The sequence below is a fragment of the Dermacentor andersoni genome, chromosome 1 (genome assembly GCF_023375885.2).
Source record: "Dermacentor andersoni chromosome 1, qqDerAnde1_hic_scaffold, whole genome shotgun sequence".
Lineage (NCBI taxonomy): Eukaryota > Metazoa > Arthropoda > Arachnida > Ixodida > Ixodidae > Dermacentor > Dermacentor andersoni.
The window spans coordinates 296,746,808-296,760,923 of NC_092814.1; the positions used below are offsets into that span (position 1 = coordinate 296,746,808).

At 44.5% G+C, this 14,116-nt stretch overlaps 1 protein-coding gene across 5 annotated transcripts in view; it reads right to left on the reverse strand.

Moving 5' to 3' along the window:
* LOC126548575 (carnitine O-acetyltransferase-like) overlaps window positions 1-14,116 on the reverse strand; it is a 51,269-nt gene that overhangs the window by 35,561 nt on the left and 1,592 nt on the right. For 3 of the 5 annotated variants that reach the window (XM_055063316.2, XM_050196809.3, XM_050196823.3), the window contains exons 2-4: window positions 10,878-10,964; window positions 9,257-9,375; window positions 4,725-4,778 (exon numbers count right to left, since the gene is read on the reverse strand). In XM_055063316.2, coding sequence (XP_054919291.1) covers window positions 4,725-4,778; window positions 9,257-9,375; window positions 10,878-10,964 — 260 coding nt within the window. The remainder of the gene's footprint in view (window positions 1-4,724; window positions 4,779-9,256; window positions 9,376-10,877; window positions 10,965-14,116) is intronic. The other 2 variants (XM_050196811.3, XM_050196813.3) reach the window with 2 other exon arrangements.

Genomic DNA, 14,116 nt, shown 5'->3' on the forward strand with positions numbered 1-14,116 from the left:
GTAATTATAACATTCGAGAAGTTGATTAATTAAGACTAATTATATAATTAGGCGGAATGAAAAAAATAAGTTGACTATCTCCAAGCGACGAGAAACAACATCACCTTGGTTCTATCCAGCTACGTGGCATTCACATATTTTTAAGCTCTCGCTAAAGTTAGCTGGGACACCCTGTAAACCAGAGCGCTGGAGTGTCACGGATAATTTGTTTTATTCTCCCGGTTTTTTTTTTTTTTTTTCAAATACAGGCGGCACTTTTACAGCTGTGTACTGCACGATCAATTTTGGTAGCTCATTGCGCACGTCTTTTCTGACATTTTGCACAACGTTCACATTAACGTGATGTATTTTTAAAAATATTTATTTATTTATTTATTTATTTATTTATTTATTTATTTATTTATTTATTATACCTCAAAAGTCCCTGAACAGGACATTACACGAGGGGTGGGCACATATTGAAAAAACGGCGTGTCAGGTTAGGTAATGTGACTTGAAAGATGTTCTTCGATGGCAGCTTTGAAGCGAGAAATGTCAGTGATGAAGGCAATGTCAGATAGAAGGGTATTCCGTTCACGGGCTGTGTATAGAAAAAAAACGTTGATACGTAGTGGAATGGGCGCGTGGTACATACACAGCATTAGGATGCGTGTGGCGGGAGAAAGGATGGGCTGGAATGATGACCTGGTTACCTGTGGGCTGTAAATGAAAGAACCTAAAAAATAAATGGAGAGGACCACTTTTGCGGCGGGAGGTGAGCGAGGGAAGACAGAACCTGGATTTTAAGGCTGAAACATTTGTGTTATAGGAGTAGTCAGAAAGAATGAATCTTGCCGCTCGGTTCTGAACCGATTCAATGGCGTTAATCATATTAACCTGATGGTTGTCATAAATAGCACAAGCATATTCTAGTTTAGTTCGGATTAAGGTTTTATATGCAAGTAGTTTGACTGAGGGAGGTGCTGAGGGCAAGTTACGGCGTAGATAACCTAGTAATCGGTTGCAGGAATTAGTTAACTGATTGATATGATGGGTCCAAGATTAGTCACTCGATATATGCACTCCTAGGTATTTAAATGTTTCACACTGTGTTAAAGTGCAGTTAAGGGAGTAGGAAGGTACTACATAATTACGACGTCGATGAAAGCACACTTGAGAACACTTACTGACATTGAGGGACATGCACCATTAGCTGCACCATGCCTGCATTTGTAGGTCTTCCTGAAGAGCGGAGCAGTCTGAAGCCTTTGTTATTTGTCGGTATAAAACGCAATCATCCGCGAAAAGGCGTATGTTGGATGATAAGTTAAGTGGGAGGTCATTAATATATGTGAGAAAGAGGAGACGCCCGAGGACAGAGCCTTGGAGCACACCAGACAGTACAGGAGATAGGATTGAGGAGATCGAGTTAGCGGAAAGAAACTGAAGGCGCTCGGTTAGAAATTCACGGATCCAATTAAAGAGGTCTGTGTGAAGATTAAGGCGCGAGAGTTTATTCAGGAGAAGAATATGTGACACTTTATCAAAGGCTTTTTCGAAATCCTGAAAGAGAGTGTCAGTGGGGACGTAGCGACGGAGATGAGAATGCAAATCGTTTAGGAACAGAGCAAGTTGAGTGTCGCAAGACTGAGCTTTGCGAAATCCGTGCTGGCTAGGATGAAAGAAATTGACAGATGACAGGAAAGTGGAAATGTAGGAATGTATAACGTGCTCCATCAGTTTCGAGCAAACACTGGTGATGGAAAGTGGACGGTAGTTGCTAGGATTTGTACGGTCGCCTTTTTTAAAGATGGGAATTGCGTTACCAATCTTCCAGTCAGTGGGCACTGATCCCGTTGTGAGAGACTGTTGAAATATTAGCGTTAGAAAAAGGCTGCTGATGTGCTTAGTGCTTTTTAAAACCTTGGAGTTAATGCCATCAGTACCAACGAGGACGAATTTGTTAGGGAATCGATGATTTTAATAATTCCGTTCACATAAAAAGTAATAGTTGCCATAGAGGGATTAGTCGAAGGTGGTAATACGGGAAGAATTTCAGGGTAGTTATTAGTAAAAGCGTAACAGAATGCCGTGTTTAAAGCTTCAGCGACTCCGGTTTTGGGGACTGGGGAGTCAGAACTGTCACGTAGAAAAACAGTGTTGTACCACTGGGGATTAATACGTTGCGAGAAAAGTTTTGGGTTATTGTGCGACATAGAGGGCGATGTGGTTGAAAAAAAAAAACCACGTTTGGGTCTCTGCGACCTGCGTGTCATATTCTTTGACTGCAAGGTAATATTTCTCCCACTTAAGTTCGGATTGAGAAGAGTGCAGAACGGAAGAGACATTTTTTCTTGTTGTTTAGTCCTTTTAGTGTGCTGTTAAACCATGGCGATTGTTTCCGTTCATTAATTGTTATGGTAGGAACGTACAATTTAACCAGACGCAAGAATTCAGGTTTGAACAGTAACCAGTTAGACTCAATTGAACGAAGATAGAAGTCAGCTGTGAATCTATCATAAAAGGTTGTTAAATCTCGGATCATGCCGTCATAATCACGATCTCTGTCGTAAAGCGTAAGTGTTTTTTTTTAGTTTTTGTTTGATTGGATATATGGCATGAAAAAGAAGCGTGCAGTATCTTATGGTCGCTGAGGCGATTCAGGTACGAGATAGGGGAAAGGTTATCAGGGTGTGAAGTTAGTACCAAATCTACGAAATAACTGAGTTATGGAGGTTTCTTTCTTCTGAATCTTCCCTAAATTGAAAAATTGGCTTTTAATGGATAGCTGTCTTCTTTAGCTAGATTACTCGAGGAGACGGATATTGCTTGCACGAGAACTTGCATACCTGATTAATTAACAGATTTTCGCTAATTTACTTTTTTAGCTTATCACTTTAGGGCACATGCGATTTACGAATGGAGTCTTCGTATTCGCCAGACATGTCTGCACTTAAGAGGAAGCTTTAGCTCGGGTGCTCCTACCTAAATACATGTAAAAGGAGAGTTCGGTTTTTTCGGCAACCGCTAGACCAAATTCGGCGAGATTTGTTGCATTTAAAAGCAAAACTTAAAATCTAGTGACTGATGGTTTCGAATTTTCGAGTTAGGTAGTAAATTTTTTTATTAAAAATTGGCAAAAATCGAAAATTTGCAAAAAACGAAACTACCAAGTTTACAACTCGGTAACTCAACAACTGAAAATGATAATACAATTCTGTGAATTGCATCTAATTAATAGTACATCTAAAGCACACAAAATTGATATGTTACATATGAATATCAAAAAATTTAGTAATATGTAAATACCGATTTTGCAGAACCCTTGGAACCAACGCAACAAATTCAGGTAGAATGTAAAATGACATATTGAATTTGTCCGCTTTGAATGATCTAATGGATGCCGTTTACAGAACCGCGATATATTTTCTTGATGCAGAGCTATTAATTTGTAAACTTCGTGCTTCTATATTTTTCAGACTGTCGAATATTTTAAAATCGTTTTAACTAAATTCACGTCCTAAATCGTAATTCCACTTGCAACAGTCACTATAATTTAACTTTCTCTCTCAAATGCAACAAATTTCATTAAGATCGGTCCAGGGGTTATCTCAGAAAAACGATTTTGCGTTTTACATGTATTTGAATAGGCCGCGTCGGAGTTGGGCCCGAGCTGAAGCTTCCTCTTAAGCTGGATTCACACGAAGGGACCTGTTTCCGCGGGCGAGCATCACGTGGGCTCAGTGCCGCCGAATCACGCTGCTGGCGGCGCGATTCGTTGCAGCTCAGCCACTTAACGCTAGCCTGCGGAGTGATTCAGCGATCTGTTCCATCAGTGAATACGGCTTTAGAAGGAATTCTGAGCCAGTTACCAGTTTCAATTTATGCTTTCTCAATTTGTACGGTATAAGTGTTCCAGTCAACTTCGTCCTGCACTGCATAAGAAGGCGTGTTGCTTTAAAAAAATTGTAAGCTCAACAACAGTGCATTTTGCCGCAAGAATTTCACAGCGCTTATCTGATACCGGTGTCAGACGGCCACTTTAGATTGCGATCGGGCCCGATTCGCATCGAGTGCTGCTACGCGGTCACTTTTGATCGTGATCTTGCTCGATCCGAACATGGCCAGATGATCGCGATCTGTGCATCGCGATTGAACCTCTTGATCGCGATCGTAAGCTGAAGACCATGTAGTTCTGAGAGCTGTATGCAGACGATCAGCAGACGATAACAGTTTTAACCATAATGGCAAACGAAATAAGATTTTGTTAAAAAGAGATGGTCTTGCATCACAACTTTTACGGCATATTAAATAAATTTGATTAGTGCTTTGGAACCACTAGCGACACCTAGTGCGCTTGAGCTCACCCAAACTTGATCCGGATCGTTGGACCATGTATAGCAGAGATCATTGTCGATCGCGATCAAGAAATTCAATCCGGATCGGGCTCGATCGCGATCGAAAGAGGTGGTGTGACGCCGGTATATAACAAATGGCGCTACTTTAGATGTCCCTTGAGAACTCGGCGGCTTCAATTCGTAAGCTGCAATACGTGCCCTACGGTGATGTATTGCAGTTTTGGCAATAAGTCAATTAGCGGTTTCGATTTCTCGAAAAAGAAAGAGAACTGTGCTCTCTGAAACGGGCGATTTTTAAAAATTATGTTAAGAACTAAAAAAAACAGACACTGGGTATTTAGCCGGAAGACATGAAGACTAGTTATAGCAGATATTGTTTATGCGTACCTGTCGATTAAGTCCTTGAACTCCAGCACGGCAGCCGTCATCTTAGCAGCGAATCTGTTCATCGGGTCAAATAACCGGGAACCATTCATATGCAACTGTTCAACTTGAGGGGAAAAATATTTGTCCTACCCCCGTTGCTTACACAGTTATAAGTATGTACATGAGGGTGAGTGGGTGATTTTACAGCATACTACACCTTGATGTTTTTTTTTTTTTCGACGAGTTGTATTTAGTGCGATAACTTCTATGTCAACTAAACAAACTGGGGAAAATAATTGCATACAAGATTACAGACGCTTAATAGCGCACGAACTATTAACTTCAACTACTAATTACCATATTACACAATCTATTTGTAATTGAATTATCCTAATGTGAGCAGAGGCTCGGTAATGTCAGAAAGGACGCAATGCCGAAAGATGGATCGGCGATGCCACATGTAAATTCCTGCGCCAGCTCCCTGTGACGTCACAAGTTTTGGCAGCGTGTTCTCGCCACTGGTGATCTACTGTAGTATATAAAGAGGAACACGATGCGTTCCGAAGTAGGCAGACAGACTCAACAGCGGAAACTTTTGTCTACATCTCCTGCACAGAAACAGTTGAGATGGGCGAAAATAACTCAAAATTCGCGACAGCAGACTGCCGTCCTCGACTTCGCAGTTTGGGCGCGGGATTCAAGAGAGCGGAAGTTTTGACCACCATTTTCGCCCCCAAATATCACCCATTTTACGCCATACACGTGCAGGCGGTAATTGTGGAGGCATATTCTCCAGATTAAACTTATTTCGCGTTTTCGGTAGTGTCTCCTTAAAAAAAAAAATCATCACGAAAGGAAAAGTTGTCATCCACCCGAATGTAGCATGAAGCTACAAAGGGAACCCTCGCAGTTGAAGGAAAAATTAGTCCTGCTCCGGGATTCGAACCCGGGACCAACGCCTTTCCGAGACGGTCGCTGTACCATGTGAGCGAACCAGGAGGCTAGCAGATCGCAGCGCGAGGGCGAATTAATCGACAACTCGACGCTTTGTAGATCCGTGTAACATTCGGGCTGGATGACAATTTCCCCCTTCACGACACTTCCTCCACCATGCGGAATTCCGCAGAACTGATTTGCCTTCAAGCAGTGGTACGACGCAGCTTTAGTATATACGGTATGCTGTACGTGCAGGCATAGAGTTTCCTACAAAAATTACTAGAGGGAACTCTGGCGCTGCAGTCGTTGTCCTACCATGGGAATGATGGGAAGTACATGGATTTGTCTGATCTTCGTGCTTGTGGATTCAAACGTTCTTGCGGCTTTGTATATTACGCTATATAAATCTTATTGTATATTTCAGCGCAATCTATATTCTTCGAAGTGCAGAAGATGCCGGGAACGCGTACAATTGCTATTACTTGCAACGATTGAGCTTGTCCAGGTGGCCAAATCGAAACGCGCCAAGCGTCTCAAGGCACTGGCATGCCCGCGATAAATTCATAAGGACGTTTCATTCGTTTGTCGATGCATGCGTCCGTGGCTTAATGGTTTCAATATCAAGCTTCTGTGCTAGAGTCCCTGTGTTCGAATCCTGCCATCGGGCAATTTTAGTGATATTATTTATTACGCAATACAATGTTGAAAATGACGTGTTTACAAAGTCACAAAGCCGTTTGAAGCCAAAAGGACGAAGTTTAGGCGAATCCATGTACTTCCCATAATTCCCATGCTGGGACAACCGCTCCCATTGCAGCTCCCGTAGACACTAGCGCCAGAGTTCCCTCTAGTAATTTTTGTAGGAAACTCTATGCTTGCAGGTGCTGCTCCTAAAGCTGGATTTGCACTCGTACGGAGCCAATTGCCGATACACTCCGTGGTCGATCGTGATGTGGTTCAGCGCCACCAAATCCCGCTGTGCGCAAGGCTGCCAAAGGCGATATCTGTTAGCCCACGCAAATCACGCTGGCCCGTGAACTGAATCAGCTATTGGGATCGACGTGTGAATAGCCTATGGCCTAAATGTGGACGTAGCTGGTGCCGCGTTCGCTCGGGCCACGGATATATGTTTTAAATGCGAAGCACTTGATGTGCCTATAGTCGGAGTCAAGCTCAAACGCGAGGCCATTCAAGGTCACAGAGTTTGTCGCCGATGCGCGCGCACACCCATGCGCCCGCCCGCTGGCCGTTATTGACTCTGCCCGCATGCTCGCGCAGAGTCCGTAGTCGCATGCTCGCACGAGCATGCGTCGCGGCCGGGGAGCGCGAGCAAGAGAAGCGACGCACGGTCGAAGAACAGCGACATGCCAAGCGGAAGGTCATCGAACAGGCCACCAAGACCAAGCGGTGCCGATCGGAGGACCGGCCCTTGCTTGACGGCAGACGCGTGTAACTCGATGGCATTCAAAGATCCCCGACATGCTTCTCACGCTTCCCGGCAACTGCAGCGCATGTAGCGGTACTGTTTACCGGGAAACTGTGGCGACAAACGAAGGCGAGCTTTATGGTATACAAACGCGGCCTCCTGCGTGTCGCGACCCGCGCTAAGTGCTGGTTCTCGAGCGAGCGTATTCCCGGGAGGACGCGAGTTCGTTTGGGCTTGGCGCCACGTACAGCGGAGGAGTGCTTCGCATTGACTTAGATCGAGGATGGTTTCCGCCATAACTTCTAGCTTGTTCCTATACTTGTTACTGCGAAAACTATGTCAGCTTGCAAATCTTTCCAATTTATAATTAAGGACTAAGTATGATAGGCTCAAGTTCCTGATCCTTATTATCCATAATGAAATAAAAATTAATAGGACGAACTATTTTGAAATTTCTACTAATGAATCTTCTAGACATCGCCACAGCATGTATATTCCTCCTCCTGTAACCCGTAATGACACATTTAAATATAGCTTCTTTCCCAGAACGATAAAAGAGTGGAATATGCTTCCCGATTTCGTAGTTCAGTCTGCCTCTTTTAATAATTTTCTAAGTAATTTGCATGCCGTTATTTATTCCGAGAGCGCGGTGCGTTAATTATCTGACTTTGTGAATCATCTGATTTTATGATTTTGTTATTATCTGTGTATGCTGTCCTTATTTTACATGCCTCAAGGGATATTGATTGGTTTTTCTGCTTGCTCTATTACAATGTGTATGCAACGCAATTTCTTTTTTGTACATTGCATTCAGATGTATTGTACGCCCTGCCTGAATCAGATGTGTTGACATTGTTTGTTTTATTATTTTTTCTCCACTCCTGCAATGGCCCTAAAGAAAGGGCTGACATTATCAATAAAGAAAGAAGAAGAGAAAGAAAAAAAGAAAGAAAGAAAGAAAGAAGCACGCGCCCGAGCATCCATTGGCATTCTCCGCACAATCTGTTGTACGCGCCGTGCCACTATTTTCGGCGAGCAACCTCGCAATTTATCTTACATGGTGTGCACTGAATGCACCATGGCCAAAAGCGAAGCACGCGCACACTTCTGTTGGACTTAAGACTTGAATGAGGCCGGCGCATCTGAAGAAATTATGAGGAATCAAGAACCAAAACGATACAATCGTCGGGAAAGACCGCAACACGATACGTCTGCTTTCTTCGCTATGAAATTTCTTGGCCCCTTCTGGCCACACCTGGTCCTTGCTCCAATAACATCCCACACTCAAATTAATCAGTCAGTGATATTTCTTTGCAAATACGTTTACGAGCATTAACTTCGGTGATGCACAGGTTGGAACGTAACCGGAGGTTTCGATGTCCACCCGAGTGCGCCAGCTCGTGCTACCACGTTCCTTGTAAATATGTTAATTAATTAAGGAGTTATTCGCTTCATCATCATCAGCCTGGTTACGCCCACTGCAGGGCAAAGGCCTCTCCCATACTTCTCCAACTACCCCCGATCATGTACTAATTGTGGCCATGTTGTCCCTGCAAACTTCTTCATCTCATCCGCCCACCTAACTTTCTGCCGCCCCCTGCTAACGCTTCCCTTCCATTACAATCCAGTCCGTAACTCTTACTGGTTCTGGTCACCTGGATGAGGCCGCACTCCAGGCCTGTTTCTGCAATTTTATCAACACGCGGATTTTTTTAAAAAATCCGGTGGAAAATTGCGCGGCACTGGGATTCGAACCACAGTCCCCTTGCACGCGAGGCGGATGCTCTACCTCTACGCCACCACTGCACGTTTTCGCTTAACTTAATAACTGGACCTACACTCTCTATGTGCAAAGTTTCACTCTATTCACATGTCTGTGTGGATCCATTAAATATCACGTATACTGAATATCGGATGAAACGGTAGATGAGACTGACTATATATATATATATATATATATATATATATATATATATATATATATATATATATATATATATATATATATATATATATATATATATATATATATATATATATATGTGTGTGTGTGTGTGTGTGTGTGTGTTTGTGTGTATACATATCAGTCACTTGACTAGCAGCCTAGGTCGTACTAGGACGGGCAGACCATTGTCCAACAATAACGAGGCGCGATGTTTGAAATACGTGAAGCACGCGCATGCGCACTGACAGGAGGAAGTCCTCTTCCGAGGTGAACGTCTGCCGGGGATAGAGAGCTGCCGGGCTAGAGTGCACCGGCAGGGGAGTCCGCACGTCCAGGTACGCCGTGTTTAGCCACCACTCGTCCAGCTGCGTAGCAGTATACGGGTCGGTCGTACGCTGAGTCTCGTGGGAAAATATGTCGCTTCAAAACAGAGTTATTCAGTGATACACCAGTTTCGAAATTGCGGTTCAAACTCCTGGCATTCTCCAGGTTGCAATCTCTGAATAGACCCTCTTCGTAACTGTAAAGTTGTATTTCCAGCGGGGAAATTTGCCAAGTTAATGGCGGCGTTGTCGTATACGAGCACACAGTGCTCGTCTTGCGAAATGGAAATCATGATGAAATCACGAGTAAAAAGACATGCCTAAGCATGTGCAGTTAAAAAAGAAAGAAAGAAAGAAAGCATCGTCTACATTTGAACCGCGACCGGCGCCGCCATTACTTGGGGCAAATGTGCAATGCAGAGAAGCGTACTTGCGACGTCGTAAAAGGGCCATCACGTGGCAGCGAGCAAAAACGTTGCTGAATGTTTGTTCGATTCTCGCATGATGAAAAGTGATCGAAGTGACAAATTCGTGCAACAAAAAAGAGAAGAAAGCTGCCCCCCCCCCCCCCTATTTGCAAATTATTCATACATATTTCTTTCTCTTGTTGCGGTGCGAGAAAATATGACACTTGTCCATAGGTAACGCCGCGACAATACGTCAGCAGAACCCTCTCCCCCCGGGCGCTCAGCGCCAATCACTGTGTCCGAATTCTCAAACACGAGAGCCTGAGTTTCGAAACTGATATGATTGAAGAGCTCTATATAGTTCAAACGTTCATCAACCGTCAAAAAATTATCAGAAGTTATACTCAATTCGAAATAACTGTTTGTCGACTTGCACACTGCAGCGCGTATTCAGTTTTTCGCCTCTGCGACTTTAGCTTGATTCTGGCACATTTCGCTTCCAATCTTCTCACTTCATGATAATACGTGGAAACATACGTTGTGTGGTATTATACGTATAAGAGACTATAGCTTGGTAGCTAGTCGCGTCTAGTAGTTTGGTAATTTCGCACTGCTCATACGAAGCTCAATGTGGCTACTCCTGTCCGCCTTGTCTATACTTTGCGCTGTACCTGATTAACCAATACGCCCAACTTTCCGCACTTTTGTAACTGTGCCGAGCGCGTAAAGTAGTTCTTTCGAGCGGGTATTTCATATATCATTGTGCCTTCGGTGCAGTAATAATTCCTGTGATAGCAGAGCGACAAATAGACATATTAAACGAAAATTGCTACCTTGCATCTGCCCGCTAATATATTTTGCGCAGAGTGTATCAACACAAAACATATATTCGCAGGAGGCCCCCGCGGTTTTGTTGCCAGAAAACCGGCGCTCTCACTTGTATAGTAATCCATATGCTACATGATCTAACCGCCAATACAGAAATCACCGTCGACGTTACATGGTCACCGATATGCGTATAGCGTTTCGGAAGGCACGAGCACACAGGAACCGACTATAGCCCGAGAAATCACACGTGCATTCTGTTCACGACACAAGCTATTCCGCTGTATACGAGAGCGTGCGCCGTGCGCGTACCCAGTTGTCCAGACGCTTGTACCGGTAGGTCAGCACCCTGTGTAGGTACTCGCCCTCGCCTCCTCGTTCCCCGAATTTGTCGATCGCCTGGGAAGAAGGCAAGCTCGTTGCAGACGTTCTCCGACGACACGTTCGACTCGGACCACAGACGTTCATCTCGAGCCATCAGATGTGATCGCGTGTCATATACGGGGTGATCATTTCTAAGTTCTCCGGCTTTTTTTTTTTTTTTTCAAACCGCCTGTTGCAGACAACATAATTATTGACCTCGAACTGGAAATTATACCAAGAGACCGACATTACTTGGCGAGAAATCGAAACACATGTTCAACTACATAACAAAAATGCACTAATGAACTTCTTAGTTACTTTACGGCACGTATTGCAATTTACGAATTCTAGCCGGTCAGCTTGAGACACGTATTCAATTGAAGTGCACCCTCCAGGATTGCACCAGTTTAGTCGGTGCATGGCCTTTCACCACTCAAGCCTGTCCATGCGATCGCGCGTTGACTGACTGTTGTCACGGCAACTAGCTCGCCGCGCTAATAAAAACTTTAGATTCACCGAACTATGCCGCTATATACAAGCCCGACTGTCACAACTCGGGTGGATCATGGTATGCGCGCAACGCAAATAATACGAGGACTCGGTAATTCGCCTTATTACAATGGAATTATTCGAATCAACCCAACTCCATGGCGAAACACTATCTTTGAGATTTATTCGCAACTCGCGTTGTGTGAAGATGGGTTTGTTCGAGGCTCACCCAACAGTCAAAGGTCAGAAAACGAGCACAATGCTCCTCCACTCCGCTGCGCACAAAAGACGCCACAGCAGGTTTCATCGCCTCTCCGAAATGGCGCAGAGGAGGCTGCAGAGATTGCCAACGAACACGTACGGATACACCACAGTGTGGCAGTCATAGCTTACGGACAAAGGCTCACTGCGAAATCGCCTGAAAACCCGCGACCACTGCGCTGGCTAACCACGACTAGCGGTGCACCAAGCATGAGAAGTCGTACGCGGGACTAAGGGACATCGAACTCGCAGTGGGCCTGTCGCCTGTGCACCATCTGCCACGGCGAGGAAGCCCACACGGAGGTTCAGAGCTCGGGGGAGAGTGGCCCCGGCGTGGCTAAAACCCCTTAAACTTCGTAAAGTAGTGACACTCTCCTCCTCCGCCTTCACTCCTCCTCGTTTCTCCTCTGTTTCACGCTCCCTCCTCGACCGTGGCGCCGCCTACACTGCTCGAGCGCAGCAACGATGCCAACATGCGCTCCTCGCCACTCCGTAGACGCTTCTCGAGCAAAAATGGCGCTGATGCACGGCGCGAGGGCCCACGTGATGCTATTAGGCCAATAGCGACGCGGCGTCGGCCTCGGCCAGAGCTCGCGAGGAGGAGGCGGCATTCTTCAAAGCGTGGCACTACTTACGAAGTTTAAGGGGCTTTAGGCGTGGCTATCGCGAGGAGGCTAATCAGGGCACACTTCTAAGCTGTGATTCGCCCTCGACTCCGGGAGAGGAAAATAGACTAACTTGTCTATAGTCGGAGAGGCACGGATTGTGCTAACTCCGGTGCGCTAGCCACGTCCGCCATGTTGCCGCTGGGGCGGCAGTTCCCGGAGATGGAGGTTGGCGAATGGCTGACATTACACGCAAGCTGAGTGATGAGGCGCGGCAAGGCAGCTCGATTGGCGCAGTTAGGCGAGGTTGCTACGCATTTGTATGTTAGAAAGAGGCACAAGATAACCGGGATTGGGAAGGGCACGGGACAAGTGCTTGCTATAGAGCTGGTGTTTATTGGAAACGATCACGTCATCTCTCACACATGTTCTCTCTCCCTCTCTCTCACACAGTAAATTAGAACATCCACCAAATATATTTTGACGTGAAGATTTCCAATAGACATTAGTTGTGAATACCCGCCCTGCGTCTTTCCGTATGCTTGTTATTGCTTGTTATTTTATGCTCGTTCCCTAACGCCCAAAAAGAGACCTGGTTTATCTGGAAGTCGGCTGCGCGTTTTACTTCCGACTAATGTCCTTGCGCCGAATACACTGTAGGGGCAACAGACAGAGCGGGACTGGATATGCTCGCTGTGTTTCCAGCGCGCGTGTGCGTCATTGTTATTGTTCTTATATATATATAGATATATATATATATATATATATATATATATATATATATATATATATAGATATATATATATATATATATATATATATATATATACACATATTTATATATATATCTTGCACCGTCGAGTAGCCGCGCAAAGCAAATACGAAGCCAGAAATTTAACCAATTTCGCGGTCTGAACAAGCAGCGTATACACCTAAGTTAATTCGCCTTCGTTGATTGACTCAGCTGCATGTCTTCGCGCGCTCCAGAGGCATGATGTAGACTACAAGAATGAACACTGGCGCAAAAGATAGACACAGACTGTGCCAGTATTGACTTTAACAATCACACGCCAACTATCCCAACAAGAAGTTGCGACTGCGCCTTTGGCGAACGCGGTACTGTAAAATAATTTACACACTAAAAAGTGAAAAAGGGTGTAAATGTGTCTATAACTCACACCCTTAGGGTGTCCGTTATTTAGATAACACCCTAAGGGTGTGAGTTATAGACACATTTACACCCTTTTCACTTTTTAGGGTGTAAATTATTTTACAGTGTATGGTCCCGAGCGTGGTGCGTTCGTGCGCCTGAATTTGATGACCCTGACGCATGCAGTTTTGGCAAGAAATATTGCCAAAAGTTTCTACATCACGTGCAATTTTCCGTGCCGCAAAAGTATACCAGGCAGCATTCCGCGTTTCCTGCGGTGTGGCCTTGTTGCAGTAGTCGCTGTCATATATGGTTCGACTTCAAAAAACATATACGTATATAAGTACTCTGCCTGTACTGACATATTCCAAAGTTCATTGTCTGTGTTCTGTACATGTGTAGATAATCATGTTGTTTGATTAACTCCCTTTTATGCCTGCCTTCTCGTTTCCTTTTTTTTCTGTCTGTTTATCTCCGTCACAGTGTTTTGTCTGCCACATTATTATTATTATTATTATTATTATTATTATTATTATTATTATTATTATTATTATTATTATTATTATTATTATTATTCATGGCCTAGCAGTATACGTTCTTGCTGTGCTTCCTTTCTGCGCTTTTCATCTATATTCGGCTAAGCGCTAAAGTTGTGTCGCTTGGGGTGGGGGACGGGGACCAGA